This window comes from Myotis myotis, unplaced genomic scaffold, assembly GCF_014108235.1.
Source record: "Myotis myotis isolate mMyoMyo1 unplaced genomic scaffold, mMyoMyo1.p scaffold_m19_p_12, whole genome shotgun sequence".
In the NCBI taxonomy this organism is placed as follows: domain Eukaryota; kingdom Metazoa; phylum Chordata; class Mammalia; order Chiroptera; family Vespertilionidae; genus Myotis; species Myotis myotis.
The window spans coordinates 30,523,565-30,546,897 of record NW_023416316.1 but is presented as its reverse complement, the minus strand read 5'-3'; the positions used below and the strand labels follow the sequence as shown (position 1 = coordinate 30,546,897).

General features: G+C 40.7%; 2 protein-coding genes across 9 annotated transcripts in view; both read right to left on the bottom strand.

The window, feature by feature from the left end:
• Nucleotides 1–441: 441 nt before the first annotated feature.
• ISCA1 (iron-sulfur cluster assembly 1) lies at nucleotides 442–11,915 on the bottom strand. Its single transcript, XM_036330639.1, has 4 exons — nucleotides 11,738–11,915; nucleotides 6,871–6,924; nucleotides 3,724–3,829; nucleotides 442–2,105 (listed from the first exon to the last, which is right to left on the bottom strand). Exons 1-4 carry the CDS (start codon nucleotides 11,894–11,896, stop codon nucleotides 1,957–1,959), a joined length of 468 nt encoding a protein of 155 aa, XP_036186532.1. The 5' UTR covers nucleotides 11,897–11,915; the 3' UTR covers nucleotides 442–1,956.
• Nucleotides 11,916–19,135: 7,220 nt separating this feature from the next.
• The window catches only part of TUT7 (terminal uridylyl transferase 7), a 57,377-nt gene continuing 53,179 nt past the window's right edge, over nucleotides 19,136–23,333 (bottom strand). For all 8 annotated transcript variants that reach the window (XM_036330631.1, XM_036330632.1, XM_036330630.1 and 5 more), the window contains one exon: nucleotides 19,136–20,001. In XM_036330631.1, the coding sequence (XP_036186524.1) occupies nucleotides 19,934–20,001 (68 nt within the window). In that variant the 3' untranslated portion in view covers nucleotides 19,136–19,933. The remainder of the gene's footprint in view (nucleotides 20,002–23,333) is intronic.

Genomic DNA, 23,333 nt, shown 5'->3' with positions numbered 1-23,333 from the left:
CAACTCGAAGATCTTTGAGGTCAGAGACTGACGGTCTCTGGTCATCTGTAAAACCTCAGGGCGAGTGGAGAGCAGGTGCCCATGAATATGCCTGAAGTGAAGCGTTAAGCACCTTTTTGGAGGTGAACACAAAACTCGGAAGACCGACTTGAGAAAGCATTCCAGATAGGGAAGATGACACACGAGAATGTATGAAAGAAATCTGTGTGGGAGGCTTGAGAAGCAGCTTTGATGACATGGAAATGCTGAGGACGGTGGAGCCAAGAGCAACTGGAAATGTGACAAGGACTGCATGGAGAATACAGCAACTGAAATGCAACAGAATCAGGTGGAGAAGATTCTGGCCGCAGGGAGACTAGTTAGAAAAGTTATGGCAATTATTCATAAGAAGCTATAACAGTTACTATTCCCAAACCCATCTTCCTTAAAAAGAAAAGGCAATTTCATGATCACAAAGAGGCCACATTTTTTTATTGAAAACTCAAATCACTACATACATTCAGTATTGCACAAATTATAAGTGGGTTGACAATTATATTAATACAAACTCATGAGCATAAAGCAACTGCTCTAGGTTTTGGTGCAATTTGTGTCAGGTACTTTAGTAAATACGACAAACATCAAGGAACTCAGCTACTTCAATTCATAAGACTTGGCTTTCAAGCATATGGCATCTCATAAAACAATATGTCAAGCTCAGGAAAATTAAGTATTAAATTACAAAAGGAACACTGTTAAAAAGAAAAATTGGTGACAAAAATGTTGGGTTAAAATATTAAGATTTAAAATTTTTAGCACTTGGACTTAGGATCCAGAAAGTATATGCATCCTGGGAATTTCAGGAGAAGACTCCTGTGCTCTGCTACACTCACTACTACATTCCAAAAGGGTGCTCTGGGTTACCACGTCTTCCCTGAAGGTATAAACCACTGCTTCATACTTCAAAAGAAGTATGGTCATTCACATAGAGGGGTTTACAAATAAGATTCTTCTCACTCAAAATAAAAATATGATCTCCATCAATTTACACAGAAATCTTATTGAAACGTCAATCAGCTAGAGAAGCCAGATCGCCCATTTACCTTCTCTGCCTGCCTCGGTGCTCCAGGCTGGCCTGTCACCTGAACGGAAGGGGAGATGTGAGTAGTCCCGCTCTGTCTGTGCAGGTGGGCACAAGCCCTCCTCCTTCCCTGGGGTTTTGCTTCCTAAGGTATAGAATTGATGGGGAGGGGCTAGATGGCTTGTAGGAGACCTTTCAAATAAAAGAATCTAAGCTTGAGATTCCATCTTCAGCAGATGTTTAGAGTGGCAAAGAAAATGGATGAAAAATGGTGGGTGAAGTATTTCTTACCTTTGATGCCATCACTCAAAACCATTCTGCACTGTATTTCAAGGAAATCTTTGACCCTTTCATCTGATGGCTGAGGCTGCTAAAGGGTAAGGAAATGAGGCATCTGTCAATGAAATTTTGGATACAAATGTAGAAAGGCTGAGCCAAGTTTGGGTAGAAAAACAATGCATCGCCATGTCAACTAGCAGTCAGGGTTTTCTGCCTCTGAATTTTAAGAACCATCAATCTGGCCTAGAGATGCACGTTCAAGCCATTCAACAGAGATACAGTGTACACACCTACTAAGAATGTGTTTCCCGAAATCCTCCCAGGCCGGCACCTTCTGTAAAACTGGTTCTAACAGAAAGGATGCAAGAGAATTAAGTACAGGGCAGGATTTATTTTTCTTTACAGATCAGAAAAATGACCCAAAGGGAGTGATGGCTTCTCATATTGTCCCCTAAAAAGAAGACAAATATCACTTCTGAAATCTAACACACTGGCTTCATTTTCAAAATAGTTATTTTCCTCCTAAGGCAGCCATGCATTGTCAACCTTAAGCATGTGACAGTCACGATTTCTTCCACAGCTTTCCTGGAGCTTACAGCCAGAGTATTCCTGAGGAGTCAAATATTAAAGCTTTCTCCACAGCCACATGTTCCTTTGATGTTGGGGTTATTGAACACAAACTCACTGGATAACTTGTCCTCAACATAGTCCATTTCTGTTCCTAAAAGTGTTAGCTGTGCTTTCTTTTCGATGAACACTCTGACTCCTGGGGGAGAAGAAAACACATGTCATATAAAGCCTGCACACCAACAGAACCTGCGAGCCAAAGGTCAAGTAAGCTTTAAATAGTGACACTAACAAAACCCAAACAGGGCGCTTTTGAATCTCTTATTGTTTCCTTTAAGGGATTCAGTGCTCAGTTTCCTGTCCCCTCTTTCTACACAATAACCTACGTAAAAACAATTAAATTAGGTCAGAAAGTTGTACCCAAGCAAATTCCATGACAAGTCTATGTAAAACTAGAATTTGCCTTTCACTGTATTTCACCTATTTTTCAAATTTGCAACATAAGGAAAATGTGTATATTCAGTGAATTTTGTAAAGATGGAGACGATACATTTATGAAAACCCTGCAATGCCATCTATGCACATGACACATTGCCACACCAAAGACTGTGGTAGAATGGGCTGGTTTAAGACAACACAGCAGTTCTGTTCTTCTGTGCATGGGCTAGAAAACTGGTAATAACATAACCCATAGTAATTATGTAGGCAGAAGTCAACATCTTCATAAATACAATCAGTTTAAGAAAGCTTTCTCCTTATAAGAAATTGAGTCATTACTTAAATATAACCATACATATTTATTAGATCTCCTATTCATTAAGATGAAAAATTTAAGGTTTAAGTTTATGTACTGATTTAAAAATAAAATATCAACAAATACCTTTCTTGGTTAGTAAATACAATTTATTTATTTTTTAAAAATATATTTTATTGATTTTTCACAGAGAGGAAGGGAAAGAGATAGAAAGTTAGAAACATCGATGAGAGAGAAACATCGATCAGCTGCCTCCTGCACATCTCCCACTGGGGATGTGCCCGCAACCCAGGTACATGCCCTTGACGGGAATCGAACCCGGGACCTTTCAGTCCGCAGGCTGACGCTCTATCCACTGAGCCAAACCGGTTTCGGCAGTAAATACAATTTAGTAAAATGAACTCACGCTAGGAATCCAGGAAAGCTGGCCAACAGCACACTTCTGATGCACAAAGCCACAACTGCAAAACCCATGTACACTGAAGTTCCCCTAAAGCTGTAGCACTACTTATTTTGTTTTAAATAGGCTTAATCAGATTATTGCATAGGGACAGGCATTGGGGGCAAATATAATTAAAGACCTAAAAATTTTAATTTGGAAATCAAAATTGAAACTATAGAATCCTCAAAAGCATGAGATGACATTACTTGATATATATGTAAAACTGCTACTTTACACAAAAGTAGTTGGTTCATTTTGACGTTTTATCATCTTAAAAACTTTCTGCACAGAATAACCTTTCATAATTGAAACAAATAAATATATTTAACCAATAATCTACCCTAGCTCTGCCATAAATCTGATTGGATTCAAATGTTCACTAGGCCACTTACTAGCTCTGTGACCCTATGCAAATTATTTAATCTCTTCATGCCTCAGTTTTCCTTATTGGCAAAATGGGGACAATATGGTATCATTCTCATTTGGAAAGTCTCTCAAACCATGTCTACCTCATAGTGAACATTATAAATGTCATCCCTACTATTATTATTACTCTTGCTATATAAGGAGAAACATTTTAGGCAAAATAAAGTGCCCAGAAAAAGTTTGTTTAATACTCACCATCTTGAACAACTTCTTCATCAGAATCTCCTTTTGTTTTTGTATATTCTAGAGTATAAGAAAGGCCATTGCAACCCCTGGTTCGGACACCAACTTTCACGCCTACCTGGAAAATAATTGTAAATATAAACTTAATTTTAACATAGTACAGATTAAACAATCATATTTAAAAAGTCCTGGCTATATGATATTATTTACTTCTTCATTTCTTTTTAAGCTAAAAGATATATATTAGAGGCCCAGTGCACAAAATTCGTGTACTTAGGGGTGGGGGTGTGTGGTCCCTCAGCCCAGCCAGTGCCCTCTTGCAGTCCGGGAGCCCTTGGGGGATGTCTGACTGACGGCTTAGGCCCGCTCCCCACAGGGAGCAGGAGAGGCTCCCGCCACTGCTGCTGCGCTCAACGGCCGTGAGCCTGGCTTATGGCTGAGTGGTGTTCCCCCTGTGGGCGCTCACTGACCACCAGGGGGCAGCCCCTGGTGGTCAGTGTGCATCACAGCGACTGGTCGTTCCGCTGTTTGACTGATTTGCATATTATCCTTTTATTATATAGGATTCCTGGCTATAAAATAGCTCTTTAGAAAGTGTAAGTGGAATGGGAAGCAAGTATTTTGAAAATTTACTTATTGTACAAACATTATTATGACACAAAGGGGTGGCCCAAAAAGAATCAAAACTAAGTATATACAAAGAAAACAATACAGAGGGGGGAAAAAACCCAAACTATAGTCACTGGGAATAACATTGTAAAGGAAAGAGTTTTAATTAAAAAAAAAAAAAAAAGAATAATCACTCTTTTTAAAAGGAAAACGAAAAGTATCTGAATGGCAAAGATGACAACTTAAAAAAACGAACTTGCTCAAAAACACTTCTGCTCCACCTCATCATGTGAGATGTTCTCAGGAAGTTTCCCTATGGTTAGGTTCGCCAAGGTCCACAGACCTGGCAATCATGCTGCCTCTAACAGGGCCTTAATTCTAAGGCAGAGTTGTGTCAACATTCTCAAATACCAGGAAGCAAAAGACTGATGCCAACAGAAATGTAAGAAATTTAAAAAGTGACCCAACAGCACTCTTAAAATACCAAAGTCAGCCTTAATGTAATTTTCTAACAATGTCTACAGAATTTCTATTCTTGGATCCTATCTGCTTTTTCATTTATGTATACAGCAAAAATATCATCATAAAAAGTATTATTTCACTAAGCAGATGTTGATTCTCAGAAAAGCAGCAACATGTGCTTGCTTTCGGAAAGCGATTATGAAGGAGGAAGACACTGGTGAAGAGTGTGAGTTAGAATGTCAAGCTGTCTGGGAGTTTTGATGAGCTGAATCATTCAGAGTAGTCTCTTCTGTCCTTAAACAGCAGCAAGGACAGAGCCATGATTTTATTCACCTTCAGATGCCAGCTTAGAGAGCCTCGGAGGCAGTTTAACATATTCAGCATTAAATACACAATAAATTGTCTAGCTGAAGTTCTGGAGCTTAAGTCATAAGTATTTAACTTAGTCTTTATCGTTGTAAACAGGAAGACACAAGCAAGCAGGAAGTCCAACCATCAGAATGGATCTAGACACTTAAACAGTATGTGCAAGTACAGCTTTAGGTAACTGGAATTTGGAAAAGGGATTGACTGCCACAGTGACACCAGATGAAGTGCTTGCTCAATCCTTTTCATGTCACCATGACCAAATCCACAAAGTTAATTTTTCTGTTTCATTTGGTTAATTTCTACTCTAGTCATTAGTGTATCCAAATGGAGTTGGAACACTGACATACATTAGCACATAATCATTCATAGGAGGAAGGTGCCAGAACTCCCATTGTAACGGGACGTTGTACAATGGAATCTAGAAACCACTCTGTAGTCTAATCAGTAAATGTTAATAGTCTTGGAAGTAATTTACAGTATTCTGTAGACAATTAGCAATACAATAAGACTAAGATTATGTACACACTCTTTACTCAGCAATTCCACATCTAGGAATATAGCCTACGTACATGCACTAAGCTACGCTTACAGGTCTAGAACAATGGGCCTGGTGTACTATAGACACTAAATATTTGTTGAGTGATGTTTGTGGCAGCACTGAATGAAAACAACCCCAAAATACCCTTTAATATGGGGGGACTGGTTAAATAAATCAAACTTGTTCAATGGACTATACTATTAAATGCAGCCAGGATAACAATGAGGTGGATTTTTATGTAAAGACTAGAGGCCCGGTGCATGAATTTGTGTGCAAGTGGGATCCTTCAGTGTGGCCAGTGATCGGGACTGATGAGGGGGAGAGGGATTGTAGGAGGTTGGCTGGCCGCCCACACCCCGCATTGGGCTGATGAGGGGGAGGGGGCAGCCGGCTGGGGGGAGGGACCGTGGGAGGTTGTCCCCAGCAGCAAGCTAACCAACTGTCGATTCCACAAGGAATTGGGCTCCCTCCTTTTTCCTGTCTGGGTCTGGGGTGTGGGTGAAACAGATTCGGGGCTGTCAGGGCCCCAGCAGCAAGGTCTGGGTCAGGGCATGTCATAGATACTGGCCAGTTGTTCCAGTCATAATGGTTGCTTAGGCTTTTATATATATATATGTAGATATGAAAAGATCTTCAAGCTATTTCATTAGGGGCAAAAAGCAAAGTGTAACTACAGCATATATGGTATGTTCTCATCTAAGTAGGAAAGAAATACACACACAAGCTTAATAAGCAGAGTTGAGGCCAGTGGTTCCCCCCTCAAGGAAATATTTTTGGTTGCCACAACTGAGGAGTGAAATGGAGTCACTGGCAGAGGCTATAGATGACACTAAACACCCTGCAATCTAAACCCAAAAAAGAATTACACAGCCCAAAACAACAGTGCTGAGGCTGAGAAACCCTGGTCTAGGTAAATAAAAGGTACAGATTATCTCCAAAGGACACTAAGAAGTTGCCTCTTGAAAGGGAGAATGATGACGAAGTGTCTGGGGTAAGAGAGTGACTTCCTTTTCTGAGTATCCTGTTGTATTATGTGGATTTAGGGAGCGTTTGAAATCTTGGTCCCTGGCTATGTTGTCAGTTTGGCTCAATTAAACTAACCCCTAATTAATAGAAGCATATTGTTTATCACAAGACAAATTCATTGTGAAAATACAACGTTATTTGACTGGTTTACTTACATGTTCAGGCTTATCTTTAAGAAGTTGTTTTATCTTGTTTACTGCTGAAGGTGTCTGAAAAAGAAAATGTTGTTTTTAGCTACAAAATTTGCATTCTTCAAATCAAAGCCTTATATTTTCTAGTCTTTAAGACTACTCAAGTTTATCTGCAGCAAATTCATGTGATGAATTTATGTTCCATTTCCACCAGGGTACCTTGTGGATTTTATACACAAACATATGAACTATACTTAATTAAAATCATTCCCTTTATTTTTCTTATTTATTATCCTCACCAAGAATATGCTTTCATTGATTTTTAGAAAGAGAGGAAGAGAAAGGAGAGAAACATCGATATGAGAAAGAAACATGAATTGGTTGCCTCCTATATGTACCAAGGACCAAAGATTGAATTCGCAACCTAGGTAAGTGCCCTGAATGGGAATAGAACTTGCAAACTTTTGGTGTATGGGACAATGCTCCAACCAACTGAGCCACCATCCAGGGCTTAATCATTGTCTATATTTTAAAATGTCTTCTAGCAACAGCCTTTTCATCTTGCTCCATCCAGTAAAGGTCCACTCCCTGTCATAATCTCTATGGTACTATCCATGTGCATCACAAATGTAATCTTTCTGGGCAGCATCTATTTTGTGCTCCTACTGGATGTCCAGCAATAAGCACATTGCCCAACACACAGAAGATGCTCAAAAGCCAATGAATGAATCAAAAGCCAACTTTCAGGCATTTTTCCTGTTGATTAACTCCATTGCTCTTTTTGCTTACCCAAAATCTATTTCAACCCTTCAAAATGCACACCTAGATGAAAGAGTGCTACCATCATCAAATACCCCAGAGTGTGTCTCTCATCCCAGTCTCACCAAATGTTCAGATATAAAGTTGGCTTGCCGGGCCTGTGTGGCTCAGTGCTTGAGCATCGACCCAGGAGGCTACGGTTCAATTCCTGGTCAGGGCACATGCCCAAGTTGTGGGCTGGATCACCAGTAGGACGGCATGCAGGAGGCAACTGATCAATGATTCTCTCTTGTCATTGATAATTCTATCCCTCTCTCCTTCTCCCTTCCTCTCTCTGAAATAAATAAAAACATATTAAAAATAATGCTAAAGTTGGCTTACATCAGTATTTCAGGGTATCTAAGGTAATCAATAATAGAAACAAGAACAGGGAGGAGTTTTTTTTTGGAGAAATGTTTTTAACCTAGTCCAGCTGTCCTCAAAATAAGAAAAACATCACAACATACTGCATGTGTATCACCAACTCCACTTTCTTGAGAAGGAGGCTGTGAGGGACAAAGTCTGTTCCAGGGCATTCCTGGTCTACCTCCTAGCTGTGTCCCAGCCCATTACTTGGCTTAAATGGGTATAATAGTCTCTCTTCTTCAGGATTCATGAAGACCATTTAGAGCAGTGGCAAATATAAGCCAGCTGTTGGTATGACGATGAAATCATTCCTTCCTACTTTATTAGCTCCTCTAGCTGGCAATGCTGTGCTGGTCCTCCAGTTTTTTGTACTGGCATTTTCCTGGTTTGTGAAATCCCAAGAGTGGACATCATGACCTGTGATGGGGCAGTAACTCTGGCCAGAACTCAAGCCTGTGCCGAGGGAGCAGACCCAATTCATGGCCCCAGAGTATGCTTTTCTGCTTTGCCCTGTGGGGACTCAACCAGATGAGGATGGTGAAGCAAAGTCTGAACCCAAATTAGAAACGTCATGAAACCAGTTCAGAAGGTCGAGACTAGCATTTTTAAAACTCAGAAAACAAACACAAAATAGAAAACAATGCATTGCAGTTGATAAAAGATAAATGTGCAGTGAAACTTTGATTTCAATTATTAATATACTATATGTATATTTTATTGTGTATCACTGTAAAAACAAAAGATATTACTACCAATGTCCATAAATCACTACCAATGTCATTGAAGAAAAAAAATTACACAAATCACTACCAGTGTCCATAAAGGCCCTTTCTCACGATTTTATCCTAACAGGAGGCAAGCCGCTCAACAAGACAGGGAACAGTACCCAGGGGGAGAAAGAAGAAAATGCTGAAGAGAAGAATTATGGCTTCTATTTATTTTGGAAACCACAGCATTCCAACCTTAAAGAGTTACAGAAATATTAATGAAAAAAATTTTAAAGTGCTTGTTTACCCTTCTAAATGACTGAGGATAAAAATTAGCTTGCAAAAAAAAACACAACAAAAAAAAACTAGCTTGCATAATTTTTATGGTCATATTTCCCATGAGGCCTGAAGAACTTACTCAAATTATTGTCAAAAAGCAAACGATAGCTGATAAATTACACACAAAAAGCACAGCCATGGGAAAATATTCTTTGGAAGTACAACCCAAGGTATAACCTTGGCTAAAGCTGGTGGGTCAAAGGTGTAGAGGGCGCACCACTGCTTGTACCCTAAGCTGTCAACAGCCCCAAGGGTTTTTATCTCCACGTGACTTTCTCAGTGACCTAATTTAGTTTTACAAAATAATATATTTTATTTTTTTCTCAACTCTTAGTAAAAAGAGGAACCCTCAATTTTTCTGTGTCAGGAAAATCCCAAATAGACTCCACTGGGAGAAGTGCTACTACTGACAGATGCCCTAGTTTAGTACTCATCTAAGGGGAAAGATATGGTTCTTCTAACTTTCCAAGTGATGGATCCAATTTTCAGAAAAAGTCAGAATGACTAAACAGGAAACATTTGGGACTAAAGATAGCTTCCTGACAGAAGCTAACGGGCCCACTTTGTTCTAAATCTATTTGCATACTTCAGCAACTTTGCACTTAAGTAAAATCAACCTGGGAAATAGTATAAAAAGTCCAAATAAACAACAGGCTGCAAGCTGCATTTCTCAATTAAGAAGCCCATGCCTTTCCAAGGAATTTATGTATAATTAATGACTAGGTCACTTGAGATTTGCTTAGTGAATTAAAACTTAAGAGATTCTTAAGGGGGGGGGTGGTGGAAATGGGGGACATCTGTAATACTCTCAACAATAAAAAGTAAATTTAAAAAAACCTTGAGACTCTTAAAACTCAATGAAATATAACGATGGTTTTTAATCTACTCATACGTACATCACAGAACAAGACATTCTTTCAAGTGAAGGAACATCTTTGAGTGAGACAGTGTGGCCTTTTAGAAAAATATTTCCAGTTTGGTTTTCGTGCTAACATTATGGAAGAAGGCACTGTAGATGACGCATTTTTCACCTACTTCTTAGCAACGTACCTCTATCCAATGCCACAGGGTTTCTCTCCTTTCTAGCAAACGCTTTTCATTCTCAATACTGTTTCCTTGAAAGGAGACACCAAGTATGAGTCATGTCCTATAGTTCTTGTGATTTCAAAACCTTAGGAAACCCGAATAATTGATGGTATATCTTTGAAACATGAAAACAGGCTTGTGGTATGGGGAAAAGTAATACAGAATATGGCCTAAAATGTTAATCCATTGTAAAAACGAATTCTCCCGCCGGATCATGACTTTCTTCTATTTTGCAACAACGAATTTTCTGGCTTATGGCACTATACTGACTGGAATCAACGATTCCACTTAAATACAGTAATCTATTTTCCTAGTATCTAGGTCAGCGGTTCTCAACCTGTGGGTCCCGACCCCTTTGGGGGTCGAATGACCCTTTCACAGGGGTCACCTAAGACCATCGGAAAACACATATATAATTACATATTGTTTTTGTGATTAATCACTATGCTTTAATTATGTTCAATTTGTAACAATGAAAATACATCCTGCATATCAGGTATTTACATTACGATTCATAACAGTAGCAAAATTACAGTTATGAAGTAGCAACGAAAATAATTTTATGGTTGGGGGTCAGGACAACATGAGGAGCTGTATTACAGGGTCGAGGCATTAGGAAGGTTGAGAACCACTGATTTAGGTGCTGAATACTTGAAGTCTTCTCCTTAATCAGAGAGAGGGAGAGGTGTGTGAGAAGGCCGCTGAACGCAAGCTTCCCAATGAGATTAATCTTTCCAAACTGCAAATGCACACGCCAGGGTTTTCTTTTGGGACGACATAGAAACGATGGCTGGACAATACTGTGAATGTACTAAGTGCCACTGACTTGAACGCTCTAAGGTGGTTCATGTTACGTGAGTTTTCCTTTGGGGACGACAAACAGAGGTCGGGGGTCGGCATGAACGCTGAGTTCTTTGCGTGTCGGATGTGCACTCCGCTGCCCTCCGAGTGTCAGACCTCTCACCCAGAAAACGCTGTAAACAAACGCAGGGCAGACACCTTCATCCTTCTTTGTTCCTGGTAGGCGGCCTCGAACGGCCTCCACACGGGGGTGTTGCAAAGAGCCTCCGCTAACCCCACACCAGGAAGTAACCCTCGATGGCCCGCAGCCTCCGTCTGCGCAGGGAACGCACCCTTACCGCCGAGCACCGCACCGACACCCACACCGAGTCCGTCCGCCCCCAGCACCTCAAGGGCCAATTCTGGTTTATTCACCCGACTACGCCCCGCGCCCGGCCCGTTCGACCTCTAAACCTACGACCTCCAGCACAGCACCCCAAGGCCCCCGGGGGGATCCTGGCCAGCAGGCAGGCCGCGCCGACCCGACCCCGGGGTCACGCACGCATACCGCCCCTCCCCCCAGGCGGCGCGCGGCCCGATGGGAAACGTAGTACCGGGGGGCGCCGGGTCGGGCGGAGCAGCCCCTCCAGGGTCTATTTTCCCAGCAAGGACGGGCCTAGGGGTGGGGGGCGCAGAGCTGCGGAGCAGGCTGGGGCTCCGCCGCCCGGCCGTGGCGCACCCCACCGCCCCGGCCTCCCCGCGCGGAGCGGAGGTGAGCCAATGTCACGGGCCAGGCCGCGCGCCCGAAAACTCACCAGGGTGAGGGCGGCCCGGGTGGCCTGCAGCTTCCTCTTGCTCACAGCCCGGACGGTGGCCCGGACTAACGAAGCCGACATCCTGGCCGGCCCGGCGCCCTGATGTCTCGGGCCGCAGCTCAGATGCCTCAGCCGCTCTCCATGGACACAGCGGCGCATTGACGCCACAAGCTCCGCCGCTGGCTGCCTCAGGCCTCGCCCCGCCCCGCCGCGCCGCCATTGGGCGGGCCGCGTGAGTGATGGGCGGAGGGCGGGCCGTAGGCTGTTGACTCGGCAGCGCAGGGCCCGGGGGAAAGGTGGCCACCGCGAGGGCACGGGGCGTGGTGCCGGCGCGGGGCCGAGGCGCGTGGCTCCGGCCGCTTCCCACGGGCCGGGTGCACCACCGCTTGACGCCGCCGAACAGTCAGCCCGGCTCTGGAGCTGGTGCTCTCTCTCCAGGCAGGATGGTTCCGAGGCCCAAACGGCTCCAGACGCTTCAGTCTTCTTTTTCGGTCCAGCTGGACCAGATGTTTCTTCACTTGAAAGAATGTCTTGTTCTTTTGGAGCTAGAATTCCCGCAGAGTCGTGGGATAAATAAAGAGCCCCCGAGCAAGCGTGCTGGACAGCCTGGGGTGGTGAAGGATGGAGCGAATGCAATCTTCGCTTTAGGTGGTGATTTTGGAAAACACTGCCGTATCCTAAAACGTGACTGGGCAGCTCTGTGGATGTGCACATGTATGTGTCAGACCTTACCGTGGCTGCTTAGGGGCCCTGCCTTTTAATGCTGCCAGTTAATTCAGCAAATATTCCTGAGCACCAGGCACTAATAGGAAGCCTGGTAAACGGAGGGCCCAAGAAGAATGAGAGATCCTGGTAGGACAGACGTGCAGCAGGGTTAGCCGATGGGAGAACATCAGGATAGGCGGCCATTTCTCACGGAAGTACTAGAAGTACAGGGGGAAAAGGAGTGGTGCTGGGAGGATAGAGTCTTGCTCATGGTTTTGATGTGGAAAGAACCAATCGGGGCAGTGTGTTTGCAGCCTAGTTTATCTTGAATGCTCTAATTCAAGCTTAGCAAACTTGTGGCCTGCGGGCCCCATGTGGACCACAACGAATATTTTAGTGGCCTAGCCAATATAATGGTATGGTTATGTAAGAAACGTTTTAATAAAAATTTCATAACTTAATTTTTATAATATCCTCTTAATTATTCTGCTGTGTATTCCTTCCAATGTGTTCTTTATTTGTTATGTCATTCTTTATTTCAGACTGTTCTTTTTTCGTAGTTACTATATCTTTTTTTATGCTCTTGAGCATTTTTACTATTATTACTCTGAACTCTGATTCAGACAAATTTCTTATTTCTGCTTCATTTACCTCTTCTGGAGAATTCTCTAGTTCTTTCATTTGGGGGTTGTTTCTTTGTCTCCTCATTTTGGCTTTCTTTTTGGGTTTATGACTATGTATTAGATAGATCCTTTACACCTCTCAATCTCTAGTGCATGACAATGTTAAAGGCTGTTTCTGACTAATTAGGTCAGGCATAGACTCAAAGCCTTCATCAATAGCCTCTGCCTACAGACTGATAGGATTCTGACTTGAAATGCCCCCCAGGTGTGGCGAAAGTTATTTTCAATAGGGTGGGGCAGTTTCTTCTGCTGGAGATTTATTCTTAGTTTTAATCTCTTAAGTGGCCTCAGGGCAAGGTGTTATCCAATAGGGTGTGTCGACTGTTTTCCCCCCAGGCAAGGCAGACAGATGTCTATGTGGGAAAGATGTCCTCCGCTGTGTGAGGGAATGACTCAGCCGGGGAAACTTGGGGTGTCTGCCTTCTGAGCTCTATCCCCCAGCCCCCAATCCTGGCTTCTGCTCTCACAGCTCCAGTCCACTTCACCCTCCCTCTGCTGGAGCACAAGGTGGGTGGCTCCACAGGGAATTTAGTGTGTTGGTCCTTTCAGGGGATGCCTAAGTTTTCAGCTGTTACTCCCTGGCAGATAGCACCCTGCTGCTTTTCACAGCCAGATGTTATGTGGGTACCCTCCTCAGGTTTGGTGCTCTCTGGGGGCCCAGCTTGGGGATTATATCCCAGAGTTCTCAGTGGCAACCCCCTACATCTGAGATATCTCTTTGGAACTTCAGTTGCTGTCTGTGGGTGCCCGGCCAGCTCTTTCAAGCCTCCTCCCCTCCCTCCTATCAGTCTCTATGCGGTCTCCACTTTTGGTCCTTGGATTCTCTCCTGCGAGTTTTCCATGGGAGCATGTCCATGATACATCCACTTACTCTGCTGCCATTTTTAATCTCCTCTCATTGCCTGTTATACATAATCTATATATATAAAAGCCTAATATGCAAATTGTCCTCTCAGGAGTTCTATCAGTCACTATGATGCGGGCTGATCACCAGGGGGTGGTATGGAATGAAGGCAGGCTCTGGCCGGCAGCAAGAAGGCCTCTCTCTCTATATAAAAGCCAAGTGACTAGAACACCGGAATAACTGGTCACTATGATGTGCACTGCGGCCAGCCAACCAGCCCGATTGGGAGGGTGGACCCTCCCCCTGCTGGCCCAACCTGATTGGCCCCCGTTGGGGTGGGCTGGCCGGACCCCACCCATGCACGAATTCATGCACCAGGCCTCTAGTTATTAATAATGAACTACAATGTTTGCTAATGACTGATTACTATAATTGTGTTGCACTCATTTCCTTTACATGCCTTATGTGCAGGCACACCATTTCTCTCTGCTAATACTAGTAGTGAATATTTAGCAGCCAATTGCCACGTCATTAGTCTTGGACTGACTTGTTTGGTGTGTGCAACAGGAAATATTTCACGTTTAAAGAACAAGAAAAATAGGTTTATTTACCTTACGTTTATTAATTTATGTAGTAATTCAGTGTCTGGTAAGTTAATGTTCAAGAAAAAATATTTTTATTAAAATGTTCTATTATTTTATGTTAATGATTACTCATTTATTTCAGCCCTTTGTATTCAGCATGTCTCTATTGAAATAAACCTACGTCTCTATGAAAACTGAAGCTTTTGTTTATTTTTTGTGGCCCACATAAACTTAAACCTTATTTATTTGGCTTGTGTTAGCCTTTGAGTTTGACAGGCTTGTTCTAGAGCAATGGTTCTCAACCTTCCTAATGCCGCGACCCTTTAATACAGTTCCTCATGTTGTGGTGACCCCCAATTTCATTGTTACAAATTGAACATAATTAAAGCATAGTGATTAATCACAAAAACAATATGTAATTATATATGTGTTTTCCGATGGTCTTAGGCGACCCCTGTGAAAGGGTCATTCGACCCCCAAAGGGGTCGCGACCCACAGGTTGAGAACCACTGCTCTAGGGCCTACAGGAATGGTTAGAAATCCTGTTAAATAGTTCCCTCTCCCTGGTATTGAAATGCAATTGCACTGACAATAAGAGTGTAAGTTATTTTTTCCCTAACCTCCAAAACTTAGAAGAAACTGGGATTAGGTGACAGAAGTGTGGTGTGATAGTAGTTGGGTGATTTAGGAACAAGATATTTTACTTCTCATGTCCTTCCTCCTACAGGTATTGTGAAGATCAAATGAAGAGCCCTTAGAGGAGTGCATGGCACATTGCAGTGCCCAGTAAAAGTTGCTAATAATGGATATTTAAAGATGCCATATATTCGAAACTATTCTGTGTGACACTACAATGGTGGATGCATGCCATTATATATTTGTCTAAATCCATAGAATGTACCACACCAAAAATGAATTCCAATGTAACCTATGCATTTTGGGTGATAATGATGTGTCCCTGTACTAGTAGGTTCTTGGATTGTAACAAATGTCCTACCCTGGTGCAGAATGTGGATAGTGGGGAAGTTTGGCTTGTCTGGGCTTATGGAAACTACTTTCTGCTCAATTTTGCTGTGAAAAACTGAAGTTAATAAAAATGTAAAAAAAAAAAAACACAAAAAAACACAAAACCCGCCCCCCACAAAAGGCCCCGGCCAGGTGACTCAGAGCATTGTTTAGATATCCAAGGTTTCAGGGTTCAACCCCAAGTCAGGACACTTACCAGAATCAACCAATGAATGCATAAACAAGTAGGAAAAAAAAAAAAAATCAATGTTTCTCCTTTCTCCTCTAAAAATCAATAAAAAAATATAAGTCCTTTTAAAATGTAAAAAAAATTGATTACCTGTTATCATTTTTATCAATTACTAAAATATCACACAGTTGTGTAGCACTTTACAGCTTTTAAAAGAACCCTTAGCACACTGTGTCATAGTAGCCTCACAACTTTGAGCTGTATAGGTCAGGAATGTTGGTGTGGCTATTTTATTTATTTTTTATTTTTTTTAGAATCTTTTTCTTAAGTATTTTTTTAAAAATGTTTTATTGATTTTTTACAGAGAGGAAGGGAGAGAGACAGAGAGCCAGAAACATCGATCAGCTGCCCCCTGCACATCCCCCACTGGGGATGTGCCCGCAACCAAGGTACACGCCCTTGACCGGAATCGAACCTGGGACCCCTCAGTCCGCAGGCCAACGCTCTATCCACTGAGCCAAACCGGTTTCGGCTGGTGTGGCTATTTTAAAAGCAATGCTTTAAATATAACTCATCACACGCTATTTTAAAATTTTAGCTCTAAGTCTTCTGATTCAGGACCCTGTGGTACACTGAACAGCCTTCTTTCCATTAAGACACACTACTTAGTTTTTAAGTGCTAAATCACAAAATCTACTTGTCAGTGGTTCAGTAATACCTACTGTTATTTGAAACTGGCGCAGGTCCCTTAAATTGGATTTAAAAGAGTTTTCATGAGTAAGAAATATGTGCACTCCTTTATCTCAGAGCAGGAGCTGTTCTGTGATGTGGAAATGAGGTGGGGTGGGAACTGTTAAAGGAGATTGCAAGCTGTAACCATTTTTAGATGTCAACAGGGAAATGTTCAATATTGCACCTCAGGATTTAGTTTCAGGGTTCTAGACATTTAAAAATGTCTTTTCCTAATAAAACCTTACTTGATCCTCACCACACGGTGGAAGGGCAGGTATGATTTCCATTTTATATGCAGGGAAATGGACCTGCCAAAAGGTTAGGAGGAGTGCCACACTCCTAGCTGGAAAACTGGCAGAGACAGACCCCCTTTAAGCCTAGAATTTCACACAGTGAAGTTTGCTAAAGTCTTGACTGCTGCCCATACACACCTGCTTTCAAAGAAAAAAGCATGGAGCACGTTTTTACAGTTTTATGGGCGGTTCTTAAATTCTGTATTTGCTTTTCAAAAAAAATTTATTTTGGCCTGAAACACTATGAACCCTTTTGACCTATCTACCCACAAATTTTCCCACTTGAGAAATACTAAGAAAACCCAGAACCATTTGTGAAAAACATTTTAAGATGAAAAAATAAACTGAAGTTATTTCAGAACAATTAAATAACACCGTTGGGCACATTGTTGAAACTGTACACACCGAGCAAGAGATTTGTAAGTATTGATCGGGGTTATAAAAATGGATTTCATATTTTTGTTTGTTCCTGAGAGAAAGAGAGAGGAACCCCAGGAGTGGGGCATTTGTAGAGCCTGTTACGAGAGAGGCCAGCTGCATTCAAAAGATAGCTACTCTCAGGGAACTGGACATGATACGGAACAGATGTATCTGTCCCCCAGGGGTGTTGAGAAGGGGCTATCGCTGGCATCCAAATGAAGGGAGCAAAAAGCCAAGGGCAGCACTGCCCAGGTCTGCTGGCAAATACTGGCCACTGTCCCCCTGATCCAGTGGGAGGGCTCAAAACCAAACTAAAAGCACAGTACACTGGGTGGACTCTACTTTGGAAATCAGACTAGAATGCAGGGAACTTTCAATATCCTTAAAAGGATGTAAGAAAACATGGTTTCTATGAAAAGGAAGACAATGAAATTAAGCTAAAATGAGAGGAAATAGAAAGTGGTTGAGAGTAAGTCAAGAAAATAAGTGAAATGAAAAAATTTAGTTAGAAATAGCAAACAGCAGAATGGCACTAAAAAATCAAGCTAGTCATGTGGAGGTTAAATTTGAGAAGTTTTCCTAGCAGGAAGGAAAAAGATGAGAGGAATATTAAGACAAAAGGATTTTTGAGAAAAAAAAATTAAAAACAGATACTTTCTCAAATTGATTAAGCCCTAGCCAATTTGGCTCAGTGGATAGAGCGTCAGCCTGCAGACCGAAGGGTCCCGGGTTTGATTCCGGTCAAAGGCACATGCCTGGGTTGTGGGCTCGATTCCCAGTAGGGGCGTGCAGGAGGCAGCTGATCAGACTCTCTCTCATCATTGATAATTCCATCTCTCTCTCCCTCTCCCTTCCTCTCTGAAATCAATAAAAATATATTTTTTTAAAAAAGCTCTGGCTAGGTTGCTCACTTGGTTGGAGTGTTGTCCCATATACCAAAAAGCGTGGGATCAACTCCTGGTCAGAGAACAAACCTAGGGTTTGGATCCCAGTTCGGGGCATGTACAGAAGGCATTGCTGGATGTTTTTTTCTCTCTCTTTCAAATCATACAAAAATACCCTTGGGTGAGGATAAAAAAACAATAAGAAAAACTTGGGTAGGGAGATACACTGATTCAGTTTTGTTCAGACAAAAGTCACCGACACAAAAGATACAGGAATAAAGACACAAGCTTCAAAGCAGAAAAATAAAACCTGCAAGGGAATAAAAATCAGGCTGGCCTCAGACTTCTGCTATCATGCCAGAAGACAACAGTGTCGATAGGCTTTCCACAGAAAGTCTGACAAGAACTGTATGCCCCGTCAAGCTGACTTTCATGCATGAAGGCAAGAGAGGAACTCGGGAGAGCAGCAGCCGAGGAAAGTCATGTAGAGCAGAGTTTCAGCCCAGGTTGCATAATTCACTTAATTTACGAGTTTGTGTTCATTCCAATTGAGTAAGGAATGATCACTAATTCTATCACAATTCTGAAGTTAATTTTTATATGATTCTTCTTTAGCTGGAATATGTTTTCAAGTAATTTGTTTGAAAGAAGGGCCATGGGTGTATATGTTTTGAGTTCTCCCCTACCTAGGAATGCCCAGCAAAAACCCTCTGGTACCTCCCTCTACGTATTTGTTCTCCTAAACCTGTGCCTATTTGTGCATTCCTAGTGCTTGCCACACAGTGGGTGTCAATGAACACCAGCATAAGCACAAGTAAAGGGAGCACGAGATAGAGAGGCTCAGATCTGTACTGCCCTAACTCCCGATCGTTTCCTCATAAAAGTTAGGATTCTCACTAGAAAGGGATGTGGATGAAATTACAGGTCGAAATTTTGCTTTTATTTCAAAATCAAACTGAAGCATAGTTCTGACCATGTACTACTTGTGAAAGGCTTGTGAGGTTACAGAAACAGTTCCATACGGGTTCCAGTCAGACCCAAAATGACACCAAGCAAACTTGTAATTGGCAGAGATGGCTTCTTTAATCTGCAGGGATTTTTTTGAAGTTCTCCACCCTAATTTCTGAATATCATAAAAAGTAAAAAGCACTTTTGTCATTTTTCCTTTGAAAATGTTTTTAGCAGCAAACAGGACTACTTGTTTTCCTCACTTCATTTTTAGGAGCATAGTAGATATATGTCAACTTAATTAAAATTAGAGAGGGAAAAAACCAAAAAGCCCCTCATCCATGGAAGACTCACATAAACAGGTAATCATGTTCATGTTATCACTTCTTCTACAAATATCAATAAAATAAGGTTTGTAAATGGTAAATACAGTAGTAGCAGTTCACATATATTTGACACACTTTCACACAGGATTCAGTAAACAACAATAAATATAATTTCCCCTCTTCAGAACAAAAAAAGGGATTTATAGGAAAGAAAGGATTAATTTCTTGGGGTTTATCAGCACACCATTTTAGTGTGATTTGAAAGAATTAAAAACCATGAAATTGTATTCACTGAATACTGGCCCATCGTTTTTTCTTTTTCTTTTTTTAAACCTGGCTTAAATACATACACCATGGCTTTCTATTAAAATCCTTCAATCTATGAGGATTTGTGGTAGGTAAGACTACATTAAAATTTTTTTTCCTTATTATAAATTTCATTCAGTTAAAAAAAATCTGACATTTCCCTTAAATGTTAAGTTGAAGCCTGATCTATGCTGCTGAATCCTGTAAAATGAACCTAATTTTCAGAGTGATTAGGAATGCCTGAGTGGCCATTTAGAGCGCTGCATTTTCCTTCCCTCATGATTCCTGCTGGGTCCTCTTCACTGAGGCTTTTCCCTGAGTCATATATTTACTGGAAAGGCTACCTAGAGGAGGGGAGGAAACAAAACCCAACATAAATAAAATAAGTCTCACTTCATCAAAAAATCTGTAACACTACTACTTATTGCTAATTATTCACGGAAACTTTTCATACTGGAAATGGTCACTTGTTTTGAATTAAGTAATTAGGCTAGATATAAAGTCTATAGCATATGAAACACGATCTATTAAACATAAGCCTAGTCAAAGTCTTTAAATGCAGACAAGTCGCTAGAGTGACATCATTTTAATACAGTTTCAGAAATGAGGATTACTTATTAAAACCACACCACAGAACAGTTAATAATATATGCTGTAACCTAAATAATTTGACTTCTGAGCACACACACCCTATAGACTCTCTCACCTGAACTCAAGGACATTCACACAAGAATGTGCACAACACTGTTTATAACAGCACAAAAATCACACTCAACTTAATGCTCATATACTAGGTAATGGATATATACAGTATTCTGTATTCATATGATGGAATACTGCAAAAAAACCCCATAAACTTATATACAGCAATATGTTTAAAATACAGCAATATGTTTAAAATTTAAAAACCATTTTGTTAAATAGATATGAAAAGCGATTGTAGAATATTTTATACAGCATGATGCCATGTAAATTTAAAAATTCACCAAGGGTAATATGTTAAAGGATACATATGTATGAGCTTTCATGAAGAATTGAAGGAGCCCTCAATTCATAATAATGGATGCCTCCAGGATAGGGGGGGGACATGACTTACAGAATGGACCTGGGGGTGGTAGTAAAATGGTACTTTCAGTATTTTAATCTTTTATTTTAAAAAAGATTGGAAATGTGCGCTGGCCAGTGTGGTTAAGTGGTTAGAAAGTTGGCCTGAGCACCTAGGGTCATAGGTTCGATTCCCAGACAAGGACACGTACTTTGGTTGCAGGTTCAATTCCTGGCCAAAAAAAGAAAAAAGATGGAGAAAATATCCTTGGGTAAGAATTAATCAAAAAGGGTTGGAAATGTGAAAAAAATGATGCTATTTCTCTAGTACAGTGATGGCGAACCTTCTGAGCTCAGCGTGGCAGCATTTTGAAAAACCCTAACTTAACTCTGGTGCCGTGTCACATATAGAATTTTTTTGATATTTGCAACAATAGTAAAACAAAGATTTATATTTCTGATATTTATTTTGTATATTTAAATGCCATTTAACAAAGAAAAATCAACCAAAAAAATGAGTTTGCGTGTCACCTCTGACACGTGTGTCATAGGTTTGCCATCACTGCTCCAGTAGATGGGTAGTTGTTATATTATGTGTATCTTTTTATATTTTTCCCAAAGTGTTAAGAACCATTCTTTTCTAATAGTACTAATAGTTTTATTAATATATCACCTAAACATGTAACTTCCTATATCTATATATATAAAAGCCTAATATGCAAAGTGTTCCTTGGGAGTTCAACTGACTGAGAGTTAGATTGCTTGCTATGACGTGCGCTGACCACCAGGGGGAAGTGTGGAACCAAGGGAGGCCTCGGCTGGCAGCCGGCAGCCGCTAGGGACCCTACCTGTGCACGAATTTCGTGCACTGGACCTCTAGTATAAACATAAATCTCAGCATACCTGAAGATACTTTAAAATTAATAGAAATAAAATATAAATAAACACCATGAAATTCATAAATTGTGTAAGCATGACTTGAAACTACCCGAAAGTTGGCTTGAGATCAAACTACTAAAATAAACAAACAAGCAAACAAATGTCTGGATGGCAAAACAAATCATAAATGAGGCTGAAAGAATAATAAACTGGGGGTGGAGGTGGTGAAGGATGTTGTAACACATTTGACAAAGCATGAATGCATTTCTATGTAGAAAGAACTAAAAACAAAGATGACTATTGTAATAAGAAGTGCAAAGATATAACATGAAATACAAATGAAAACATGTACAAAAATGTTGAGTTCAATGGTATAATAGAAATTCAAGCAGATTGTCAAAAAAGTATCTCAATGAAGTGAGGGTGTGGGAGACAGGTTGTGAATGACTCTCTGGGATTGCCAATCATAAATTGGCATTACTGGTACCACTGTTGAAAGGTACATACTTCTCAACCCATCATTCTAACTGGGAATTTGTCCTGAGGATATATACCTAGACGAATATCCTTTATAGGGTTTTATATACATAGTGATCTTCAAACTTGAGTATATGTATTTCTGAGCTGACTTAACAACACAAGTGGGGAAGGGGTGTTAAGAGAATTGCTTGCAGCCTCTCAATTTCTATCTGAATTCTTCCTGAGAATGCCTTCATGACCAAGGCTTTGGGCAGGTTATTAGAAATCACACCAATTTTCCTTTCCAACTTCCCTTTCACAATTCTTCTCCTACTTTCACTATAATATAAAAGACAGGCATATCTCCTAACCATCCAAATCTTAATGTGGTATGAAGCCCTGGAGTGGAAAAACCTGGAGGTAGGGAGGTGAAGAAAATGATGGTTTGTGATAAATGCAAATGCCTCTAATAAAACTCCAAAGTTTTAGTTTTTTGTAAAGTTACATTAATAGCTGATGATCATCACAAATAATTTCTGATATCACATTACTATGTGAGTTTTGGTCATTTAATGAATGATAAATAAAGAGTCATTGTTGTAATACATTTTCCATTCCCAAATTCTTAAAAGAATTTATATTATTTTTAATTTGCTATCATAAAGACTACTAAGTTTTCTCAATATTTACCAATCATAAAACAAAAAACAAAAATTAGAGATAGTAATGATAAAGAACACTGTTTTCATTCCTGCAGTAAGTAGTATTGGTCCATAGATAGATAAATGCACTGGGAAAAATCCCATATTCATTAAATGACAGTCATTTTTTTTTTTATTTTTTTTTTTATTGATTTTTTACAGAGAGGAAGGGAGAGGGATAGAGAGTTAGAAAAATCGATCAGCTGCCTCCTGCACATGTCCCACTGGGGATGTGCCCACAACCAAGGTACATGCCCTTGACCGGAATTGAACCTGGGACCTTTCAGTCCGCAGGCTGATGCTCTATCCACTGAGCCAAACCGGTGCTGGCAAATGACAGTCATTTTTAGTATGTAAACATAAAAAGTAATTTTAAATCCAAATTTGTAACATTTTCTTTGATCAATCATTGTTCTAATGGTTGTAAAAACAACTTAGAAGAAAATTCTATGCTTTGAGACTTAAGAAAAAGCTTAAAATTCCAATTTACATAAATATTTTTATTTCAGGTAAGTATGATAGGCTGATCAATAAAATGCTTGAACTATATGATAAAAATATATCAAAGTATATAAAAGCCTAGTATGCAAATT